Raw genomic sequence first — 23,925 nt, forward strand, 5'->3', positions numbered from 1 at the left:
TAAAAAGCATGTAAAGTGAAGCAATTGAAACAGGAAAACACATGGGCACATAATTTTGTCCGACGTGCCATTTCTAAATAATGCCAATTTGGATAAAACAGACTAATCAGATGGCTTTAAAACACTTCTAAATATCGGTCACGACTATCCTTTTTTCGCCTAGCAGTCAGTAAATAGTCGTAAAAAGCACGTAAAGTGACGTCTATTCAGACAGGAAAACACAGGGATAGCTATTAAAAGGAGTGAAAAATGTACTTTTATGTATAAAATTCAAAGAAACTTTACTCGCGGTCCATTTTTACGAATTTGGTAAATACGAGACAAGTCATGTTTTTACAATGAAACACATAATAACAAAATGACATGCACGATAACATTTCATCGTCAATCTGTCACGTTTCACGTGTATTAGTTCTAATTTTGTCCGCGACGAAATGTCGCTACCATCAACGCGGAGTTCTCGGCTGAGGAGTCAGGAGCCTTAATTAAAAATTTTACAGAATTTTTTTTTAATGATCAACACATCTCTTTTTATTTGACAAATTGTGATACTGTTTAAAGGATATCTGTTTGAAAAAAGAAAAACGTGAGTTTTGACAATGATAGTATTTTTCAGTGGACAGAATCAGAGATCCTCAAGGGAAAGTCTGGAAACATAACGTTCAATTTGTAAGCGTACTGTTTAGATTACGAATAACAAATAAAAAAAAAAAGTATTAAAAAGTCAATCATATAATAGCAAAACAATGGCAATGCATTGAATCTCATTGTATTTAACATTTGATTTTTATTATTACAAAATTTCCAAAAGTTGCTAGTTTGCATCATCATGGAGGAGGTTTTCCAAATTCTCCCTTGAGGGTCACTAGGCAGAACTGAGTGCGCACTGGAAACTCGCTGAGTTCAGGCGACACTGCCCAAGTGCACTGAATAAGCGAGTTTCTTGCACTCTCAACTAAACACGTTCATTAATTTTTTTTAACCGAGCGGCAGCAAAGTAGTTGGAAATAATCGAGCACGGCCTGGCGGTCAACGATTGATGAACATGAGCAGGTTTTCACCGATTATCGGTAAGATCCACTTGCATTATATTCAATGCTACACGTGTGTTTCCGAACTTTGAAGAAACAAATTTCACAATTAACGCAAAATAAAAGTCTTGTGTTTATATATGTGGTTACGAGTTTTTATTTTATTCGTAAACGGATAGAGTCGCGCTTCTATCAAGCTGTCCGACAAAATAAATTGCAAATGTTAACATCGCTGAATCGCTCGATCGAGCGGGCGCAATTGAAATATTAATATTCACAATATATTTCGACGTGCGTCTTGCGTAATTTTTTTTTTCGCATTCATATGTATATAGAAATGTATCGTGTAATGCATACAGGAATGTGTGTATCAGGGAAGATTTAAATATGCGAATATATCACACGCTACATCACGCACACGTACCAGATACTCCTCTCGTTTTACATATATGTATATATACTATATGTGTGCTTCATAAATACGTATATACACACAAATGAGAGTAACGCAACTCTAGTTGGTAAGTAACGTTATGGAATGAGATTATTGGATTCTCGATTATGTACAGTATCGTGAAATCGTACTGTCCGCGAGCGAATTAAGAGAGTGACGCGATTGCAAACGACGCGGCGGACGAGATCCGATCGAGAGTGGAGCGAGTCCTTTTTAATCGTACAAAAGATGTATGTAATCGCTGTATAATAGACGTTTTGGCACAATAATCGGCAGAATCGTTTTACGACACAATAACGCCCAATTTCTCCTACACATCTTTCAGATAGACGAATACGTATACGCCACATATAAAAAAAATCGCTTGTAACGCAGTAAAAGACGAGTATATAAGTTTTTAATCGAATATTCAAAAATGCGTTTAAAAATCTCGCTCTAAGGACGAGCCCGATAAATCGTCGGGGACGACGCGTATCTAAAAGTAAATATCGCAAAGACGATCTCACGAGTAGAATCTATCTCTCGAGTCGGATCGATTAAGTATTAATATAAGACTTTCTTACGTTTATCTAGTAGACCATGCAAGTTTGAGAGTGCATCCTTTCGCGGATTTCGCATGTTAAATTTAAAAGAGGTACGCTTTAGGACCGATGTTTCTTTTCCTTTCAGAGGTGTCTTGTATAGGTCCTTTTAAAGGTATCTTATATAAATCCGCAATTATATAGTGTTCCAGATTTAGTGATATCCGTCAATGGCAGATTCTTAAATTTATTTCAATATTCAGATCTTCATCGCAAAATGAACTCAGAAATCTATCGCCGAGTCACACTAAATCTGGGACATCATGTATATCTATATGGTGGTCTCCCGCGTATCTCGCACATGTAGGTTGAACAATCGCGTCTTTCTTACACGCGTTTCATCGCTTTTACAATCTAAATATATCTTACGGCACATGTGCGCGCGCACACACGCACACACACACACACATTCACGCATACACATACGTACAATAATTTTTATCAACACGATACCTTAATACTCGTTTGCTTAATGTTAAGGAGAGAACGCTCTCCATTGTTAATAGGTAATATTATAAGATGCAACAATCACATGTTCTATGTATCATATAAGGGCTCAATATCAATGTTACGTGATGATAATTAAGTGGTAAAAAATTCACAATAGATGTTTCGATCCTTTTCCCGCGTTACTTCACTTTGATCAATAAGAATCACGGACTCTCTATGAATTTTTTCATTCATCATTATTATACATAAGTCTTTTTTTACATGTATATGTACACGCGTTTGTCGCTATATAAAAGGGCAAGTACGTTTTCAATACGAGATTATATAAATTTCATACTGAATCTAACGTCTATAAAGAATGTTTTCATTAAAAAGATTTCCTCTGAAAATCCGCGACGCAAAGTATCTTTATAAATAATCTTGCATTGTTAATCCTATTCCAATATTGAATGGCGAGATATATCTAGAATTCTACAATCTCTGTAAATAACATTAAAAACGCAACGCTGTGCTTGCGTATACAAATTTTCTACAATAAATTTTACGTTTACAATGATTGTTAACGCTTTATGCGGTTAGTATAAATTCATAAATTTTCAAAGTAAAAAAGAAAAGTATCACGATGGGTCAGAAGTTGAGATCGAATCGGAACTTTTATAAAAATTAATACCAAGCGTATAAAGTAACATAAATTGAATGCGCTAAAGATAAATTCTCGTTTTATACGATCAATTTCATCGTCTGGCACAAAAAAAATTATTAGCTGCATAAATATAAGTAATAAATACAATAAAAGCTGCCATCTAAGATTTAGCTGAAAAATTCACCTCCTAATACACTTTTCTATGGATACTAAAACATATTGTTGTGTATCAACTTCAACTAGGCTAAATCTCCTTTAAATTTATTTCTACGAATTAATCACAGATTAATATCGCACTCGAGGAAAAAAATATTATAATGGACGTTGCTTTTTGAAAGAATACGTATGCACGAGATTCATTGCTGCAGCTTGTTATACGATTTTGGAAGACACTTACGTTTCTTTTACGCAACGTGTTATCCTATTTCACACCAACTGCCGTTACTCTCAACATCCTACGGAAAAACGATTTAGCCTATTTTACTGTAATTGTGATGTGTTTCATTTGTATCTCTATTCTAGACATTCTCGATGTTGAAATGCACAAACAATATAGAAGTACGTATAAACATACGGAAAGAAATCTTCAAAGAATAGAACACTTTCGTTAAAATCTTTACGTGGCATTATAACGTATCGCTCGGCAAGGATCCGACGGAATGAGGCTTAATCTCACTGGAAGTGTCAAGTATCTTAATAAAAAAGATCAAGACGCGCGGTTAAAAATAATTGGTCTTCGTACAAGAAATATATATGAAGCGTATATAGATAACACGTGAGTACGTGACTAAGTCAAAATTTACGGCTGCGTGTAAATACGCGACGTCATATAAAACTAGTATAAGATTCTCTAATGCCACCTTAACAACAGATTAGTACTTTTAGTTGCTGTAAAAACTTTCAGTACCCTGTCTCTAAATGTTAAAACCGGTCACAAGATTTATATATATATATATATATATATATATATATATATATATATATTTATTTATATACACAATAAGACTTTCTATGGCACGAAGACAAAAGTACTGTTATCTCATGTGCCAAATATTCGGCATCAGCATACGGAAGAAAGTATTCCTACGGTGCAACGCTGATCATCCGTCCGAGCGCAATCAAACATCAACTACATCGTTGTTATTGTAATTGAAATTTGAATCGCGCAAGAATGATGTGCGACGAAGCTTAAAGCTGAGACGACTCTCTTCAACCGTTTTCGGCACTTCCGTTGCCTGCGAAACATCACAATAGAATAGTTTTTATTCGTTATACATAATTTTAATGATATATAAAGCCCAAATCACACTAGCGATTGAAGATTAAAGATTAAGTTTTGGCCAATCAAAATAAAAGGAGCTAAAATTTCCTTGTTCCAATAGGTCAAATTTCAATGGCTAATCGTCAATCACAATCGGCAACAGTTCGATTTGGGCTTTAACTGATTTGTCAAAATCGTAATTATTCAGCTTACGATATGTGGACGAACTATAAAATAATATTTTAATAAAGCATACGCATATGAAGGATTTACACATCAAACAACGTTGGGCAAAAATAATTATTCTTGTGATTAATTAATAACGAAATTACATTTTACCTAATTTCGAATTATAATGTAGTAGTAATACAGATAATAAGAGCAGTTATCAACAAACAAAAAAACAATATATTTTAACTATGGCAAAGATTTCTCGAGAACAAAAATATACATAAAATACCTTGGCATCTGCTCGATCGACAGAACGTTGGAGTAACGACCGCCATGCTGCAGGTGTGGCATGCTCTAAAATAATAGGTAACAGGCGTGGCTTGTACATCAAAGGAATTATATACATGCGTGTTTTAGTGCTATATTAATGGATAAGGATGCGCACGATAATGCAGAGGATCGAGAAATGTATCACGATAACGGCAAATTAACTAAGAAATTAATCATGCAACACAGAAGTATGTAACCAAAACGAACAGTACTTACCGTTCTCCTTCCTATCCGTCTTGCTCTTATTCAAGCTCGCTGCCAATTCCCTCACCGATCTCTTCTCCACGCTCGTATTGCTCAACGAACTTGTAGTGCTGCTCGCCGATAATGTCGGCGGCAAAGAAGCCGGTCCGCTGACACCGCTGTCGGTAGATTCATCGAGAGCGTCGCCAGAATCAGGCGTGTTGCCGGCTGAAGTGTTCGGACTAGAACCATCGCTTAAGAGACTAAATTCTCCTGTAAAATAAGATCATCAGTGATTTTACTGATTTCGTCATAAGCGTTGTATCGTTTATTTTCTTTATACTGACTTGGCATTCTTATGAATAGTGACAGTTTACTACCAAATATCTCTTTGAGGTTTTATGAATTCTCTATAAATAATTACGCGTTGGTCCACACACCTTCTGTCAAAGAGATAATTCTGAGCGTTTCTTACCGGATTTTCTATCGGTAGCCATGCTCCATGGTCGTGGTTTAGGCGCCGTCGCTGGTGGAGTAGGCTTATTTTTCACGAGTGAACCGTTGCTCTTTCCGTCGCTCGTAGGCCCGCTATTCTTCAACGGTTTCAATACAGGAGACTTGGCCGAATCGGATGTACTTTTGGTGCTACTGTTATTACCGTTTATCGGACTTCTTAGATCATGACCGGTCGATCGTAGTTTGACGGACGAGGATGACTTTTCTGCGTCAGAGGTCGACTTCTTCACGACACTTTTACGATTCTCTTGGTCTTTCTCCGACGTACTCGCTCCAAAAGCGTCTTCGATGTCGTGTGAGCCACGCGGACTAATATTAGATAAGTTTGTTAGTGTGCTGCGCTTAGAATCGTCGCTCCCGTCATTCGTGGAAGCGCTGTTACAAGTCTCCTTCACGAAAGCCTCGCCTTTCGTTCTCTCGTGAGCTTGAGCGCTGTCTGTAGTATTTCTCCGGGCGAGCGGTGAAGCGGTAAGCGGAGAATCACCTTGTGATCTTCTACCAACGAGGGGAGAAAATTTTTCCAAGTTGTCGCTGGATCGCGAACGTGGCGCCGGTTCCAAAAGCGTCTTTAGCATCGGTGAATTGCAACTGTGCTTCTTTTCTATATCAGGTGGAATGCTCTTGTGACTCGTCAGCGATAAATTAGGACTGCCATCCGTTGGGAAAGTATGTAAAGAGCTGTAAATTATAATAATGTTTTACAGTCCAAATAAACAAAAATAAGAAAAAAGTAAAGAGAGGAGAAACATACTCTGACAAAAATAACATATTTTGTATAAGAATACGAAAAGTCGATATGAAAGAGCGTTATATTTACCTGTCGTCGCTCGTAGGCGAAATCAAAGGAGTGGTAGGCGTAGTAGGTCGGAAAAACACGTCGAGACCTTCACCTAGGGCGAGACCGTCGGTTGGTTGATCCGGTCTTAACATCGGCCTCGTGGGTGCTCGCGTTTTCGTTCTGCGCGGTCTAGACTTGACCAGATGCTGCAACTGTTGGCCCACGGTGTTGGGCAATTCCGAGACGGAATCTAATGACTCTGTCAACGAGTGCTCGGTTTCTGAGATGGCTGCAAAATACCAACCATATTTTGCAACTTGACAGATTTATAATAGAGTGATTAATACAAACCTTCCGCTTGACTCTTTGGCAACGACGGCAAAAGATCTGGTATATCATCGGCGGATAATCCTTCAACCGAGTCCACTACGGATTTAGGTCTCAATTTCCTTCCGTGCAGACTTTTACGTTTGTTCGATAGATGTGGTGTTGCCTGTGTAAAAAGATATTATAGTCTACATATAGAATATTTACGATATATAATCAATTGTATCATATCGTGGCATATATTGTATTGTTTGTATCTCTATATACTTTCGTAATACCTACCAGATTAAGATAATCCAATTTCTACGTAAGCGTGTAAATAAAAATAACATATATTTAACTGCAAATCTCATACGAATTCAAGTGAAAATATTTACACACTATAGTAAAATGTATGCGCTTTATATTTTTAAAATTCTCCCAGGATTATGCCAAACATTAAGATATTAATTTAAGGGATTCGAAATTCTTACCATTGGTGATTGATCGCTGACGCCAATGGAATCTGCCAATGAACATGTCTCCGGCGGACCGTCTTCTTCAGACACCAGGCTGGCTCTACCAGGAGGTAAAGTCATGGACATACCGCTCGCGCTAGTCACACCTATCACACTTCCACTGCTCATCGAGCCAGCGCTAGGTCGTAAAACATCTGGTGTGCTGCTTCTTGTTCGGCTATCACAATCGCCAATCTAAAAGTATTTTATTACATTAGCTCGTATTGTTATAACCAAAGATTAAGATATATATAAAATTTTTGACGAATTAATGAATATTGATATAAAACATTCAAGTTTAAAAATTAATCTCTCGCTTAAAATTAAATTCCCGAATTGATTTTTATTAATATTAGTTAAATGTTTCTAATTAACGATATATTTGATGCTTGAAAATTTGTTTAAACTTACCAAAGTTTTATAACTTCGTGATAATGACTCGATTACCTCGTCCGTAATTCTGTCGGATATATGCGCTGCAACTGCTAAATTAAGCTCGCTAATTTAAAAAAAAAGAGTAAAGGATTAATATAAAAAAGAATATGTTTATATTGAGCTTATTACAAAATTCTTACTTGACTCTATTAACAATATCTGCACCAGCTTGTTCAGTAACAGTGGTATGTATAAATTCGTTGTTGATTTGGTTTTTCTCTTTGCAGGTATTACGAAGATCATCTTGCACCGCAATCGGTTCGCTTTCATCACCTCTGATCACTGTTTGCGAAAGTATAGTAGGACATTGCTCATTCGCACACTTTAACATCGCATCCAAAGAATCCTATGTCAATTATAAGTTTCTTAAGTTATGTATAATTATATCCCTCAGATAATAACTATTCTAAACTTGCAACTTAAATCAGAAAGGTATCTATTAAAATTCATTAAATGCACATACCTGTAGATATACCGTTATAACTTTATGAAGTTCATTTGCCATATCGTGTAACTTTAGTTCAATCGGATTATTCTCGTCACGTCTTTGAAGCACTTCATGTAATCTTGGCAATAACTGCAAAAGATATAACGTGCATAAATATTTTAATAACTCAATTAAAGCTGATCCTCAAATTCTATCAATCATACCTGTTTAGAATTATCCGCGTCTTGTATAAGTCCAGTGGCATAATTGATATCGTTATTAGCGTCGCAGCTCTCCGCTGCGAGGGCCTTGATAGTGTCCTGAGTTTGAACAACGAGTCTGTCGACCATTTGCTGCGTGGAACTCAATAGAAATCCCTGTTGTAGCCTGAATGCTTGCCCATGGCTGTATTTGCACGGTGTAACATTTCTTTGCAGCAGATCTTGTATCCTCTTGGCTAACTGTTCCGTTTTTTCCGTAGAGGTTTTCATACAGGGTTGCAGATCGTAAATTGGAAATGGCATATGCCGTACGCTACAATTTCTGCAAGAATACATTTTTTGTAAATTTACCGTATTCCTTTCTATTTCAATCTACATGTGTACACGTGAATGCATACTTCTCTAGAGCGTGAACGATATCCGCGTAGCCTTGTAACGTGATGTTATTCTTGTCGTATATAATGGTACGTAAATGATTATTAATCTGCAATGCTTTCGCCAACAATCTCGCACCAGGATCACCTATCTGATTGCCGCTAATATCCAAGGTATGAAGACATGTATTGCTACCAAGAGCGTTGATCAAGTTATAGAGATCGCCTTTCAATCGGGAGTCAGGTAGATGCAACGCTTGAAGGACGCAGTCATCCTCCTGGAGCATTTGCACCAAGGCATCCATCACGACAGCTATGTGCTTGCTTTTCATACTGGCGGTATTACGTCCCATGTAAAGCTGCTTTATCGATTTATTTTTGCCAACTGCTGTTATAACTTGCGCCAAATCAACATCCATATCTGCAAATAATAGTGTTGACTTTATATGTATTCTGTTTGAAATAAATTAGTGTTTATTTTTTTCTGTCAATATAAATTAACTTCAATCTCGGTTTGATTTACTTTTTCTAGTTTTAAGAATTAAAAAAGATGAAGAGAAAGTTAAATCGTAAATAAAGTTGATTTATTAATAGAAATAAACACTAGAGAAAGTGTATATTTTTATGATTTACTTAATTTCTTTTTGATTCCAGATAAATAACATTGATTATACATACTACTGTCTGATATATCCAACGATGCTATACATCGAACTCCGTGAATGCAGGATTCTAGAACATGTGCGCCCATGGAGCCCAAATTATTTCCGCTCATGTCAAGCTCTAGGCCAACTGTACTTTCGTTGCATGCCAGACCGAGTAGCAGGTGTTTTAATGCCTCCAATGGTAATTTGCACGAAGATATATTTAAGTACTTCAACGACAGAGTTGCCGTGAAAAATTGCTTAAAACTCGGAGGTATTTCTTTGGTCTTCTTGCTCGAAAAAGAATTCCGGGCAACGTTTAGATGGACTAGATTAGTTGCACAACCCCGTAATAATGCACCAAACAACTATCAAGTCGTAAAAAAAATATATATAAAATATATCAATCGATTATATATTTACTATTTAAAAGACAAAATTAAGTACTTACACATTCTAAAGTAGTATCTGTACCGCTAAGATCTAGATGTGTTAAACTATTAGGTTGCGCCAAAAAATTGCACAAATTCTGAAAACATTAAATTATAAAAATTAGGATATTAATCACATTATATAAACTGTAGTTTATCACTGAAATCAATCTGCAATTTATTACAAACTCACATTGACGTCGTCTTTTAAGGTGTTCTCCGAAAGATTCAGATATCGCAAACTAGTTGGCATGCTTCTGTTCAAACTTAATGCATGCGCTATTTGGCTTATACCTTTCCCGGTTAATCCACAATGGGCCAAATTCAATTTTTGTAAACCTTTAGGCAGCTTGCCAATAGGACCGCTCAGATGAGTACCACCTTAAAAATATATCACAAACTTTGAATAAAGTGAATAAACAGTAAAAATAATACGAGTTTCTTTGTTTACAGAATTCAATACTATTAATATAACTTGTACAAAACGAATGTCTGAAATATCCAAAATAAAGGGATTTTATACAAAATAAAGGCATATAAATATATACACTATCTCTAATATAAAAAATATAAAATAAAAGTGCATATTTAAAGAGATTTGTTCTTTTTCCACACCATAGAACTGAACTTCTTGCATGATTTATCTTTTCTCTTTTCCTTCCCTCCCAAAAAACAAGAAAGCTGAATTGTGCAAGAAGTTCAGTCCTAGAATATGGAAAAGGAACAAGCCTAAGGAAAAGCATATCATGTATTAGTGTAATTACTAGGAATAAGATAAAAATACATGGTTATTAGCACACCTTGCATTAACTTGGCTATTATCCCACACAAGCTAGAGGCTCCTACAAAAAATATAAAAAAAATCTATTCAGGACAGTTTTAAAATTACAATTAACAAGTGGAAAATGGAGATTGCTTAACGGATATAGTGCAGATTTTAGATATAGTGAAAATTTTCAATACAAAAGGGATATTAAATAAATCATTGAATGAATTAATATACCTTTGTCTTCGATCATATTGTGCGACAGATCTATCGTTTGCAGCATCGTGTTAGCGTTAGAAATCAAGGCTAACGACAATTTGTGAGCAAAATCCCTTTAAAACCAAATATTCAATCATCATGACTATGTATTAAATGTTTTTCTGTGCCAAAGCTAATTGCTTAAATCATTACCATTTAATTCCGAGATTATCCAAATAAAGCTCTTGAATAGATAAAGATCTTCGCATAATATGTAACAGTCTCTCAAGAGGCTCATGATTCAGTTTAAGATGGGACGCCCTTAATTTTGTAAACCAGGTATTATATTCCAAGGCCGAGATAATTGGCACCAAGTCCTTCTGATCTAGATGATCAAAGTCTCTCAAATTCAATTCTCTGGTGTCATGCGAAAGGTATATTGTGTCGACGTCCTGAAATTTGTATCTTTCTAAATAAGATTTTTGTAGCAGATAATTTGGTGTTATTAAAGTAAACTCGAATCGAATGCCATTAATCTCACCCAGGCCACTTCCTCCCTGTAGGGTACACTATGCAAGTCACACATGCATGCATACTGAGTAGAGAAACCACCACAAGGTCCTGTATGTCTTGTGGCTTCTGTGCTCCTAGCTAATTCGCTCCCTCGTATACTCTGCAGTCTGCTAGCTGGTATTACCTCTATTTTTCGTATAATGTAACTGAAAATAACGTATCAAAATCAGTGAAGTCTCACAGACGAAAGCATTGATTACAAAACAAAGTTGAACATACTTTAATGGTACGGTAGGAAAGATATTTCGAATTGCCGTATGTAAGGCCTCTATCATAGCATCCACTTCCGTGGTATCCCCGCCGACGCTGTTTGTGGTAAAATTGTAATATCGTTCTCCAACGGTCAAACATAGCTGATTTGCTCTCCTCGACTCTATGGCCGTTATCTCTAGGTAATGAAAATGGCAGTCGATCTACAAAAGAACAATATTTAAATTTCACATAACAATGAAATAAAAGAGTAAAAGAAAGCACAGATAAACTCAACTTACTCTTGTGGGTACTTTGGCCGATAAGAGAAAGAGGCGACATGGCGAAAATACCTTGAGGACAAGAAAAAAAAATCAATTTAGCTTAACGCAAAAAACGACCAACTATCGTAATGATGAGATGGGCAGAGAAAGCATTTACTCACAAGAACACGATTTTCCAGTTTATCCTGCTTTGTTTCCAATTTCACCACGTTCTTTAATAGTATCTTCACATGCTTGCCGAGTAGCGCTTTCACCGATTCTGTAAGTAATGAATAATTCACACGGTCGTACTTTTACATGGGATAACGTGCCAAATAAAAAGTAGCACGAAGACTACAATCGGTACTTTTACTGTAAAAGGATACGACAACATACTAATTAATCATCAAAACTCGCGTGAGATACATAATATATGGTGATAAAAATCGATGTTCAACACTGACGAGGAAGATCATTCACAAATGACAGTTCGCCCGAGCGTGTTACGACGAGCGATGTAAACACTTATGATGAAGCGGAGACGAACCGTTTAAATCCTTCGTGAGCTGCGACCGGGTTGACATTTTGCTAGCTGGAGTCTTCCATTGAAGTCTGCCGTTCCATCTACTGTGTCGTCGTCTCTTTCTGTCTCTTTCTATCTCCTTTTCTCTCTCTCTCTCTCTCTCTCTCTCTTTCTCTCCTCTTTCGGTAGCTTTTCTTACTCTTCGCCGATTAGAAGAATACTGTCGGAACAAAGGGCGATGTCACGAGAAGAAGACAAGCAGGCAGTATAATAGCAGCCATGTTGGCACCTGTCCGCGATTGGTCTGCGACGGTCACCGATGATCGGCGACGATGGCCGCGATTATGCTCCGCCGGACGCCGGAGCGAGATGCTACTGCAGATCGTCGTCGCCGGCCTTGGAAACACTTCCCCGCGCCGTTACGCCCTCTCGGGAAACACTCTATAGGCGAAGAGCACAGAGCATATATATCCACATGTATCAGTGAAACACGGTCAAACACAGTCAAACGCGGTAGTCCAGAGTCCAATTTGATACGTAAGTCAATTATACGTAATATAAATTACCTGCAAAATTGTTTATAATTGTAAATAAACGGCAGTTATTTACGTTGGAAATTTATGTTAAATGTTCACACTCACGTTGAATGCTGATAAACAGTCAATAACAGTCGATAATGTCAAAACTCGGACTATCTTCAAGTCCACTTGACATTTATGAGAATTTATTCAGACCTCACGTTCTATCCTTTTATGACGGGTGTATGCTCTCATCTACGGGTGTATTTCATCAATCGTAGGAGATAAATTAATGACTCAGCTTGTTCTGTCGATTTTCGCATAATCGATTATTCACCATAATTTAATCCATTTCTAGTAGGTTCTTAATTTGTATTATTATTCAAGCATATGTGATGAATATTAGTTTTATTTTTAAGCATAAAAATTATTAAATTAATTAGCAATTTAATTTTCGAGATATTACATTGCTGGATTGTCCTTAAAAGTTTTAAATCCAGCAAATAAGCTGCAAGGAACCTTACAAATATTTATAAATTTACCTTGGAAATTATTGAGCATTAAGATCTGCTTTCCAATATAGCTATTCTGGTTATTTAAATGTGTTGACACACTTCCTGGTCATATTAGGATTTCGTTTATATTTTATTTTATTTATTGCAGAATTTATCCACTCCAGTTGCCAATCGATTATTCCGAAGACTACTATCAATCATGACTCTTTTAAAAATTGCTCTGGTTGCTGGAGGACAAGTATGTCTGAGAAGATCTTATGCTACAGGTTTAAAGCTCATTGAAACTACACGAGACAATGATACAGGTAATTGTGCTGCTGTTTCCATTGAATCCTAAAGCCTTTTCTGCCAAAATTTATTTTATCAATGATCAAACAGGGATCGAGATTATATCTATGGCAAGAAAACCTGTCAACGGTTTAAATACACAGCTATTAGATGAATTGAAGACATCTTTATTGGAGGCTCAAAACAGTCGCAGTAAAGGCATTGTATTAACGTCATCTTTGCCAACAATATTTTCTGCAGGCTTAGATATCATGGAAATGTGTACAACAGATAAGGAGAAACTTACACGTTTCTGGTCAACGTTACAAGACACTTGGTTGACTCTTTACAGTTTACCTATACCGATTGCTAGTGTCATCAATGTACAGAATCTTTGAAGTATTATCATGTTTCTCTCTCTTCCTACAACTTTAATGAAATGCTTTTGCGCAGGGCTCCAGTCCAGCCGGAGGTTGTTTGCTAGCAATGTCTACAGAATATAGAGTTATGGTTGAAGGCAAGCACACTATAGGATTGAATGAAACACAATTGGGTATCGTCGCGCCGAAATGGTTCAGAGATGTATACATTGGTATGATAGGTTATCGACAAGCCGAGCTAGCACTTTTAAAGTATGTAAAATTTTCAATGAATGATATGTACATACATAGCAATACCTGATGGGATTTTATATGATATAATGGTTACTTTTCACAGAGGTTCGCTGTTTAAACCTGAGAAAGCATTGCAGCTTGGACTTGTGGATGAGCTTGCTAAAGATAAAACGGATGCAATCGAAAAATGCAAAAATTACATACTTTCTTATAAAAATATACCAGGTAAGAATACTATACCACTATATCTCGTAGGCATTGATACACACTAATCATATGTCGTTAACGCTAAAGGTATAGGAAGAACCGCAACTAAATTAGACATGCGAGAAAACTTGATTCAGTGGATGAAAAAAAATAAGGAGGCTGATATCAACAGATTCGTGACTTTTACGCAATTACCGAAAGTACAAGCTGGCCTCAAACATTATGTTGAACTTTTGAAACAGAAACAATAGATATATAATAGATATATCTTACAATTAGTAAGAGACAATTTCTATTTTGCTCTTAGGACTAATTTTACAACATCTGGTTAATCGGCTAATTTTTCTATTGGAATTGACTAATATGACGTATTTGTCATTAAGTAGAGACCAGAAAAAACCAATCGTGATTGATACTTAACAGATTGATTAAGTTAACCCGAGGTTGTGAAACTGGTCTTTGTACAAAGTTTTGTAAACTTTTATATATGTATATTTTATATTAGAATATATATTTTCGTACTGTGTATTGATAAGAGGGACACTTACATTTATATTTCCTGAATTTTATTCCATACCATCAAGAGGCAAAATATAACATATTAATCATTAATTTTTCAATATACCATCGTCTAGATCAATGTCTGCCAAATCCAAATGCAGTGGTAAGCTTAATGAATTAAGTTGTTGCTGTTGAAATTCAGAGAAATGCGATATTTCCAATATTTGCTGGCGATTCCTTTTATCTTCATCGCTGTTCGTCATATTTTATTATTTACATTTTACAAAATGTAAACAAGTTAAACTTTATGACAAAATGATAGCCACTTACGTAATTAACTGATTGATATAATCTTTGAGCCAATTGTTAAGTCGATTTATCATGCACTTCTCTCGATCATCTATAATCTGTAGATTATGTTTATCAATTATCAGTTGCTAATTATTTTAACAATTTTCAAACTTTTAGTATTTACTTGTAAGTGTATATCGTGCGAGGCGACAAGAGTGATGGCCAAAGTATCTTTGTTGCAGCACAAATCTTTAAGATGAAGTGGCATATGTGCTTCATCCTCAAAACTACTTAAATACTGTAAAACTAATCCATTTATAATATTGTTATATTCAATCTCTGCGTTTCGTAATCGGGAAAAGTGTTCTCGTGCGGTTTCCAAGAACGAGTTGACCATGTCCGACATATTAATCCTGAATACTTCGTTTATATCCTTTTTTTAACAACAAAAAAAAACACTTGAATCCATAACTAATCTCGTGTTTTTTTTTTTTTTTTTTTTTTTTGACATACCTCCATTTGATCATGTAATGTAACTTCTGTAGATATTAACTGATTTCTAGCCTTCAACAACAAATCATTGAATTCATTAAATAATTCTCTCGCTTTTGCAGCTATGTTCTCGACATCTTCATCTTGTTTCTCCATCAAAGCTTCCATCACATTTTTTATATTCTCAAATATCTTTATTTTTTTTTCAAGTACTTCATCCACAATCCTTACATAAAAAAGAAAAAAATTATATAGGTCATATAATTGTCACATACTAATAATTAAAACAGATCATAATAATCAAATGAATAATCACAGTTTAGTAAGTAGATTCTTTAATTCTTATAATTGTCTTTACCTTCTTGCTTCATTTTGTGTATTTTCTTTGCCCTCATTAATAACAATTTCAAATGATTTTATTTCCTCTGTTCTTTTATCACTCTCTTGTAAACCTAGTTCGTATAATTCATAGCATATTGCAATGAAAGACTTTTTGTACTCCTCAAATGCATTCTGTGCATTTTCATTTATTGTAGACAACGTTTTGCCTGCTATTTTCATCAATAAATTATAAATAAAATATATATAGATACAGCAGTATGAGATAAATCTACCTTCATCAGAAGAAAACATTTGTTGGAATAAATGATCTTCATCAAGATGTTCCACATATGATGCGGATAGTAATGCAATCTTGTCTTCACGTTCTTGTTGCAACGCGAGTTCCATTTGAATTTTTGCCTCGTTCTCTTCAAGATTGTTAATTATACGACTAAAAATAAAATTATATAATATCTAAATATAAAATATATAGTAATATAAATATATATGAACATAAAATATTTGAACGATTTTATTGTATTACATTAAAATTAATAATTACTAATGCTTATCAATGGCAGATTGACGCTCACTTCCGGATATCATTCTATATTGATAATAAATTAACTGGGGCACAAATGCGAGCAGATAGTCTAAATATCCGTCCATCTCTGTGCAAGGATTGTCAGACATGTTCAAACTTTTGAGTGATTTAAATTCACGTAGATATACAACCTGCCTCAATAAAACTTAATAAATAACAAAGAGTGGTATTTCTAATCTAATCTTACATTTGAAATCATTTTAAGTACGATCACGAAATGTGCATCATACAATTATTCTATTTTAAAGATTAAATGAGATCTTTAAAAAATTTAAGAGGCTTAAGACGATGTTTAATGTAAGATAGGATTGAAAAGCATCAAAAAAGCATAAGATGCAAGATACTTAGTCATACGTACATGTTTCCAGTCGTCAATCTTATTTTTACCAATGTTCAAAATAGTCAACTTCTTCAGATTGTTTATACCCTGTACGATTGAGATCTCGTTACTATATAGAAGCAGAATTTCTAGTCGATGTAGATTGTTCAAATTTTCCATAATTTTAATGCGATTAAACGAGAGGTCCAGTTCTCTCAAGTGACAAAGCTCGTCCAAATTCTCAATTCTCTCAATGACATTGTGAGATAGCGATAATTTGACCAGACTTTTCAAAATCCAGAGGTAATCGATGTTTAAGATCTCTACAAAACGACATACAGACAAAATTAGAATACTAAAATTAATTTAACAAGTAAAAAATATAGCCGATATTGTAATACAGAATAAATAAATGATTATATGTATATGCATAACTACTGCCTACTAAGGAACTCGATGCGAATCTCTTTTAACTTGTCTAGCTCAATGCCATCTTGGAGAAACAGTCTACTGCCTTCTTTCTTTGGTCCTTGATCAATTGCTAGAGAAACGAGCATACTCCGAGTTATCACACCAGGATCTATGGCTTCGCGCAACAAGCTGATCGTATCCACTTTATGCATCCTGTTTCACAACTCTGTATAAAAAATTCGATGTGTTTTTAAGAGGTAAATAAACCTTGGTACTGCTTTGCAATCGTAATCTTTGATCTGTTTGAAATTCTTTAATAAATTAATTGATTCTTGTAGATCTAAGAGATTCCAGGCAATTATGTACAAAACAATAATAATAAAATGAATAGAAATGAGTAGAATCAAGGTTGGGTATGCATGCATAAGATATATCTACGTTACTATATGTAAGCTGTGTTTTTACATGTCATCTTCAAACAATAATCCATGGATCATATAAGATTCAGATTTTATCAGAAATAGTGAAAAATTATATTTTGTTTTATCTTTAATATCATATATTTTTATTTTATCAGTCAGCTATAATAATCTTATAACTTAATTAATTTGTTCTGTATTGTGCCACTCAATTCATAATTTACATTGCTTATATTGTCTACGTGACAATTTGTATAAATATAACGTAAACGATACATTAATACATATAAATAATCCATGTAATCTTGAAAATTACAGCACAACTTCGCTAAATTGACTAACATCATTTTATAATGCATGAAAGCATAATAAAAGTGTACTCACATATTAAGCGTAATACGGTATCAGCATAAAGCGTGAAATGAAAAAAAAATGGTTTGTTTTCTTGTCGCCATGGTTGCGTTTTGAAACTCGCAAGAAACAACGCGCGTAAAGTTCATTTTGATTTGCTGGGTAAAAGTAGCAGCCTAACTTATCGGATTGAAATTAAAGCCGATAAGTTAGGCTCTGTAGATCATTATTCGCGTTACGTGTTGCGCGAAGTTATGAGATGTCTAGATGGTGCGATGGTAGTTTCTTTCAGCTCTTTCGTGACATAAATGTTTGACAGCTAGTATAAAATAGGTGCGTCCTCGTTACGAGTCACGTTTTACTAAAACAGGTAGCGAATTTTGTTATCCGCGTCTCGTTACTGTGATTCCCTAAATAATTAAGATACTCAGGCTTTAGAAATCATTGAAACAGTTTATGGCATCCAAAACAACCATCATAAAAATATATTTAAATATATTGAATGATGAAATAATAACTGAATCGAGATAGAGAAAATAGTACATATTTTTTATCGCATCTACTAATTGCTAGTCTTTGGAACTTATTTATATTTATTACAAGAATCTTTGTGTTAAAAATATATATTAATTGATAATATTATCAAGTTTAATCATCTTTGAACGTGTATGTTGACAAACATATAGAAATTTTATATTTTATTTGATATTTCTTCTTAACAAGTCAAGATTATTTCATTTTTGTAAACATTTATTTTTTTTTAAATATTTAACGACATTAGATCATAAGACATTCTTTTAATAATTAATCAAAATGCATGTATTTTATTGAAGGTTAATCACTTTTCTACCAAGAAATATGGCCACAGTAGTACCATCGCAAGAATTTTCCTTGAAATGGAATAACTTTTCCAACGACTTGACTTACGGCTTTCTTGCTCATTTGAGTGAGAACAATTTGGTTGATGTAACAATTGCAGTCGAGGGACAATTGTTAGTTGCTCATAAACTAGTTCTCTCTGTGTGCAGTCCTTACTTTAAAAATATATTCAAGGTATGAATTTATTGCTAATAAAGTCTCCTGGCTATATCAAATTGTACTTAAATAAAATTATAACCACTCACGAGTTGTTTTACAGGAAAATCCTTGTCAGCATCCAGTGATAATATTAAAAGATGTAAAACCCGAAGAGATAATGTCTCTGCTGAACTTTATGTATCAAGGAGAGGTGAATGTAAAACAAGAAGACTTGTCTACCTTTTTAAAGGTAGCAAAGATGCTGCAGATAAAAGGATTAGAGGATTGCGAAAGACAAATCATACCATTGTTAAATGATTATATCAATGTACCAGAGCCACAAAATTTGAAGGATATAACTGCTCTGTCTGAAGTTCCAAATGACCAACAAAGCAAGAACAAAACTTCAGATGGGTCTATGCGCTCTCACAAAATAATCAAGAAGAATGTTAAAACGAAAAAGAATCGTATGGTTGAGGATGATTACAACTCGATCAAGAAATTAAAAAGTGAATCACATGTTAACAGCAAAAACGATAATTGTCTCTTATCAGATAATAATGTCAAAAATGTGAATAATTCTAATAATAAAAAAGATCTCGCATATAACAAGACCAGTGAGACTATTGATAATAGTGACGAAATAATTGAGTTGCCTGATGAGCAAAATTTGGAAGGAAACTTATTACCACAATCAGGTATTTTTTTATTTATTAGATATTAATTTACTGGTTGAGATATTTATATTAAATCAATTGATTGTTATGCACGAGATAAATTTCTATTAAAAAAAATTGATGCAAATTTGCAGCTGTGGAACCAGTAATCTATAGACTGTCTGTAAGAGGTAAACCACAATTGGTCCACGAAGGATATGTGTACAACATGACTGCTCGGTCCAAAGCATACAACAGTTCGCACTACCGTTGTGCAGAACAGCATCGCGGTTGCCGTGGCAAATGTTCAGTGATCGCCGAGAGATTCATGCCGACCGGGGTGCACGAGCACAATCATCCACCAAGTTATCAATCAGAGTACAATTATAAAAAGAAGAAAAGCTTAGATACCAATAATGTTTAAGAATTATTCTATAACGCATTTGAAGACGTTTTGTATTTAGACCCGGATATATGCGTTTAGTTTATATATACACATACACATACGGAATTTCCTCTTAGAATTTAATCATGGACCTCGAAGAATTTTACTAAATTTTATTAAAATTAATAAATTTTATTAAATTATACTAAATTTTACGATTAATGTAATTTGACTAAATACTACTTACTAAAATTACGATAAAATTCCTCGAAATCCATGTTGCCCTATGATTATTATGATTTTGAGGGTAAAGAGAACATCTTTGTGTGTTCTATCGATACTCAGCAATTGGAACAATATGCTTAATAAAAAAAAAATAAATAGTATGCAGTTTTCTCATCTAAATGTGAAACAAAAAAAAGATATATACCAGATATAGTTCATTCTATTTTATAATATACCAATAAAACAACATCTATAATAAAACTTAATGATAAGAGATAAAAATTTTAATATCTTCAGATAGTCCAAATTTTAATATCTATTAATTAATCAAGTAAGATAAAATAAATTTTTAAATTTAAAATCTTTTCTTGAGATACTTATCTTATCACTAACTGCAAAGCGACATTGAGTGTTCCAATTGCAAAGAATTCATTACTATTCATTATCAAATGTAGAATCTGCATTTTATAAAATGATTAGATTCTGTAATTTGACAGCGTTGAAGCTACTGTTCAGTGATATTATTGAATTCGCATTTACTGGGTCTTTCTTTACAGAAATTTTCTTTCATAACAATTTGTTAAGACATTAAGTATAGCTACTGTAATATTAATTAATTCAAATAATGTTCATTTATACAAACGAATTTTTAATTTCACTGGATAGTCATATATACACGCGAAAGCCAAAACAAAAGCTGTGAATTAAAATGGATATGTTTAACATTAGAGATGTTAAAGTACAAACGTTGGCCTAATTTGACAAGACGATTAAAATTCATCGTATATTATATAGAAACATTCCGTGACCAATGTATAGAATAGAGAATAGAGTCCAACGATTAATATAAAGCCAATCGCTAAACGTAAGTTTTCATTCCCAAATAATGATCGTAAGATACAGTTCATTAGATTTAAATACAACTGTGATGCGTCCATCAACTTCCACAATTTAATAAATAACAAATGATTTATATCGTTGAATAATAATGTAATCGGTATATCGATTAATCATGTGTTTTGAATCCACTGGAAGGAGAACGACTGAATTTTCAAATATATAACAAGTATTATATTACATCTATTACATTATTTGATTTTTATCCATTACTTGAACGCGTGTTTTAATGTCGTTATCTTTGTTTCCACGAAGGCATCTATTCATCACTTTATTACTTACATTCTTACATGTATAGTATAGTAGTGGAAGATAAAAAACTGAGCATTACTATAGTATTATTGCTATAATTATAAAAAAGATAATTTACATTAGCATAATTAACAAAGATAAATGAAAAATGAACGTGTCGAGATACTTCTTCACCAGGAACAATTTTATTCCTTTATAAGCCAATGAAGATAATTATAGTAATATAATGTATCTTCTTAAACGAATTCATTTAATTACATTTAACAAATAATAAATTTCGCGTTGTCTTCGACTTATATAGGAATAAATCTATAAATATTACTAAATAAAAAAATTTATAATCTCGACTCTTTTAAACATGTAAACAGGATTACAGTCTGCTGAGAATCAATTATTCGGAATGCAAAGAAGCAAGAAAAATCCGTTCCCCAATTTGCGATTCCTCCTAATCCTATAAAATTGTTTCCCTGTTTTGTACATTTTAAAACTTTCAAAGTTTTGTCCTATTTAATATTTACCTTGTATAGATGTCGAACCCATCCCACAATCTCAATGTTCTAGACATCAAGAAAAAATCTTAACATTCTTCCTCTTCCCATTATTTCTTGAATTTACTACCTATCCCCTGATTAAATCAATTGTCATTTAATAAAATGTTCTTATTGCACAGCAATGAGAAGTTCTTATTGATATCGCTTCGCCATTTTCCTCTCCATTTTACGCATCTTTTTTTCACTCATCTCAGATTGTTCTTGGGGCTGAGCAAAGAACCATGGAGCTAAAATCTGCTTCCAAAGCATCCAACTTCCTCTCAGTGGTACCTGTGAATTTTCAAAAACACAACGACAAATGTTTCATGTGTTAAATCTTTGTGTAATACTGAATAAAGAGAATAATACAAACGAGAATGCCTACCAAAAGCCACAATAACCAGAAATAGTTTGACATAAGGGACAGGAGTTGCACTCCTGATGTCAATATAATTAAATCTTTGACATGCCTGTAAACAGAATTATAATACTTTGATCAATAGACAACAGAAAAGAGTAACAGTGATAAAAAGATTCTCTACTGCAGAACAAATACTCACTCTGCTATACCACCTTCCATATTGAGATCAACACCAGGGTCCAGGAGCTGACCAGTTTCCGAATATGTGGCACGAGCCATATACGACATGAATTGATAACTTCCTATATATACAATTGCAGAAAACACTGTTAGACTCTGTAACAATAACCCAACGCATACCATTAAGGAATTTCTTGATTGCAGCGCTTTGTTGTTTATCATTAGACTGACTTACTATAATCAGTGTGGTGAATTCAAACAGCATCATCGTCACGGCAAAGTGAATTGCCATTGCGCCTAAAGCCATATACATGTAGAAGCTCAGTGTAGAGACATTCTCCTCCCTTATCTGCTTTGCTCCCTTGGTCAACACTTTACCTTTCTTCGTCTGCACAGAATTGAGAATACTAGTCAGATACTCAGACACGAATATATTTCACCAGTTAATGGGTGATCGCTGATAACGATAGAACAAACGCAAGAGAATTCTACGTTATTTTTAAATAAATTTATGACACAAATAATTTAAACAATTAAAGCATTCCTTATGAAAATATCGATTAAAAATAAACATATATCGCAAGGAAAACGTAAATATATGGATTCATAGGACTCACCGTCATCTTGTTCGCGCTTTCTATCAAAAAATGCTTTAACTCAATGTAGAAATGACATTACAGAATCACTAATGTGGAATGACAGAGTCAAGAGCGATAACCAGCGATAACCAGCGGCTAACCTAACGACGTGCCCGTGTTGTGTCGCGTACACGTGAGTAAATCGCACTTTCGACCATTTCGACATGTTGAATCGATCATCGATTTGTAACGATAGCAATTGCGCGCGAAAAAAAAATTAAAAAGAATTTACTCTTAAAATTCTCAAAATTCAGAAATTTTCTTTCATTACCTATTACCTTTTTAATAAATTATCTTTTTTTCATAAAGAATGCTTCCAACCGTAGCATCATCTCGTACATACACCTTTACATCTAGATTATCAAGATGACTGTTTCTTTTAATTGTTGTCTTTTTTTGCCGATGCCAAACAATAAACAATTATGAGAATATTCAGGCATAATGAATACGCTAAAACATTTACAAATGCCGAATAAGTATGAATGCAATTATATATACAAAAATATGAAAAATCTTTAAATACGAATATTTTCCAATACTTTTTATAATTAGTATACAAGGTAATTATTAATGAATGTTTCCACTTTCAACCATTGGAGCACGCATTTGTAATTTTTAATATAATAATTATTATATTATTATTGTTATTATTATTATACGTATTAATAATATATCAGAATTACGTATC

At 34.0% G+C, this 23,925-nt stretch overlaps 5 protein-coding genes across 12 annotated transcripts; 2 read left to right on the plus strand and 3 right to left on the minus strand.

The window, feature by feature from the left end:
* Window positions 1-1,164: 1,164 nt before the first annotated feature.
* LOC105204224 (F-actin-uncapping protein LRRC16A) lies at window positions 1,165-12,507 on the minus strand. Of its 3 annotated transcripts, XM_026140008.2 has the most exons (24): window positions 12,291-12,507; window positions 11,926-12,023; window positions 11,783-11,833; window positions 11,511-11,704; window positions 11,260-11,437; window positions 10,932-11,170; window positions 10,758-10,852; window positions 10,555-10,596; window positions 9,948-10,135; window positions 9,775-9,852; window positions 9,358-9,691; window positions 8,704-9,100; window positions 8,309-8,627; window positions 8,121-8,234; window positions 7,798-8,003; window positions 7,634-7,721; window positions 7,199-7,417; window positions 7,008-7,028; window positions 6,750-6,891; window positions 6,438-6,687; window positions 5,580-6,298; window positions 5,138-5,377; window positions 4,881-4,945; window positions 1,165-4,394 (listed from the first exon to the last, which is right to left on the minus strand). In XM_026140008.2, exons 1-24 carry the CDS (start codon window positions 12,325-12,327, stop codon window positions 4,278-4,280), a joined length of 4,431 nt encoding a protein of 1,476 aa, XP_025995793.1. In that variant the 5' UTR covers window positions 12,328-12,507; the 3' UTR covers window positions 1,165-4,277. The 3 variants fall into 3 exon arrangements, with proteins under 3 accessions (XP_025995793.1, XP_025995794.1, XP_025995795.1); XM_026140009.2 differs by lacking the exon at window positions 10,555-10,596; XM_026140010.2 differs by lacking the exon at window positions 4,881-4,945.
* Window positions 12,508-12,582: 75 nt separating this feature from the next.
* LOC105204226 (enoyl-CoA delta isomerase 1, mitochondrial) lies at window positions 12,583-14,919 on the plus strand. Of its 2 annotated transcripts, none has more exons than XM_011173281.2 (6): window positions 12,583-12,803; window positions 13,448-13,604; window positions 13,678-13,949; window positions 14,020-14,198; window positions 14,284-14,405; window positions 14,475-14,919. In XM_011173281.2, exons 2-6 carry the CDS (start codon window positions 13,499-13,501, stop codon window positions 14,636-14,638), a joined length of 843 nt encoding a protein of 280 aa, XP_011171583.1. In that variant the 5' UTR covers window positions 12,583-12,803; window positions 13,448-13,498; the 3' UTR covers window positions 14,639-14,919. The 2 variants fall into 2 exon arrangements, with proteins under 2 accessions (XP_011171583.1, XP_011171584.1); XM_011173282.3 differs by lacking the exon at window positions 12,583-12,803 and adding an exon at window positions 12,817-13,141.
* Window positions 14,920-14,936: 17 nt separating this feature from the next.
* LOC105204225 (dynein regulatory complex subunit 3) lies at window positions 14,937-18,253 on the minus strand. 3 transcript variants are annotated; one of them, XM_011173280.3, is made up of 10 exons: window positions 18,130-18,253; window positions 17,361-17,552; window positions 16,955-17,238; window positions 16,555-16,727; window positions 16,286-16,443; window positions 16,030-16,219; window positions 15,693-15,897; window positions 15,364-15,612; window positions 15,219-15,295; window positions 14,937-15,140 (listed from the first exon to the last, which is right to left on the minus strand). In XM_011173280.3, exons 2-10 carry the CDS (start codon window positions 17,536-17,538, stop codon window positions 14,996-14,998), a joined length of 1,659 nt encoding a protein of 552 aa, XP_011171582.1. In that variant the 5' UTR covers window positions 17,539-17,552; window positions 18,130-18,253; the 3' UTR covers window positions 14,937-14,995. The 3 variants fall into 3 exon arrangements, with proteins under 3 accessions (XP_011171582.1, XP_011171581.1, XP_025995796.1); XM_011173279.3 differs by having other exon boundaries at window positions 16,030-16,222; window positions 18,130-18,252; XM_026140011.2 differs by having other exon boundaries at window positions 16,030-16,443.
* A 129-nt stretch (window positions 18,254-18,382) lies between these two features.
* On the plus strand, window positions 18,383-21,454 carry LOC105204227 (protein abrupt-like). 3 transcript variants are annotated; one of them, XM_011173283.3, is made up of 4 exons: window positions 18,383-18,466; window positions 18,930-19,149; window positions 19,235-19,811; window positions 19,925-21,454. In XM_011173283.3, the coding sequence occupies exons 2-4, from the start codon at window positions 18,955-18,957 to the stop codon at window positions 20,191-20,193; spliced, it is 1,041 nt and encodes a 346-aa protein (XP_011171585.1). In that variant the 5' UTR covers window positions 18,383-18,466; window positions 18,930-18,954; the 3' UTR covers window positions 20,194-21,454. The 3 variants fall into 3 exon arrangements, with proteins under 3 accessions (XP_011171585.1, XP_025995798.1, XP_039315085.1); XM_026140013.2 differs by lacking the exon at window positions 18,383-18,466 and adding an exon at window positions 18,514-18,635; XM_039459151.1 differs by lacking the exon at window positions 18,383-18,466 and adding an exon at window positions 18,739-18,762.
* Window positions 21,455-21,603: 149 nt separating this feature from the next.
* On the minus strand, window positions 21,604-23,320 carry LOC105204228 (transmembrane protein 208). Its single transcript, XM_011173284.3, has 5 exons — window positions 23,217-23,320; window positions 22,835-22,987; window positions 22,619-22,755; window positions 22,444-22,528; window positions 21,604-22,349 (listed from the first exon to the last, which is right to left on the minus strand). Exons 1-5 carry the CDS (start codon window positions 23,220-23,222, stop codon window positions 22,212-22,214), a joined length of 519 nt encoding a protein of 172 aa, XP_011171586.1. The 5' UTR covers window positions 23,223-23,320; the 3' UTR covers window positions 21,604-22,211.
* Between the last annotated feature and the right edge of the window lie 605 nt (window positions 23,321-23,925).

This window comes from Solenopsis invicta, chromosome 16 (assembly GCF_016802725.1).
Source record: "Solenopsis invicta isolate M01_SB chromosome 16, UNIL_Sinv_3.0, whole genome shotgun sequence".
In the NCBI taxonomy this organism is placed as follows: Eukaryota; Metazoa; Arthropoda; class Insecta; order Hymenoptera; family Formicidae; genus Solenopsis; species Solenopsis invicta.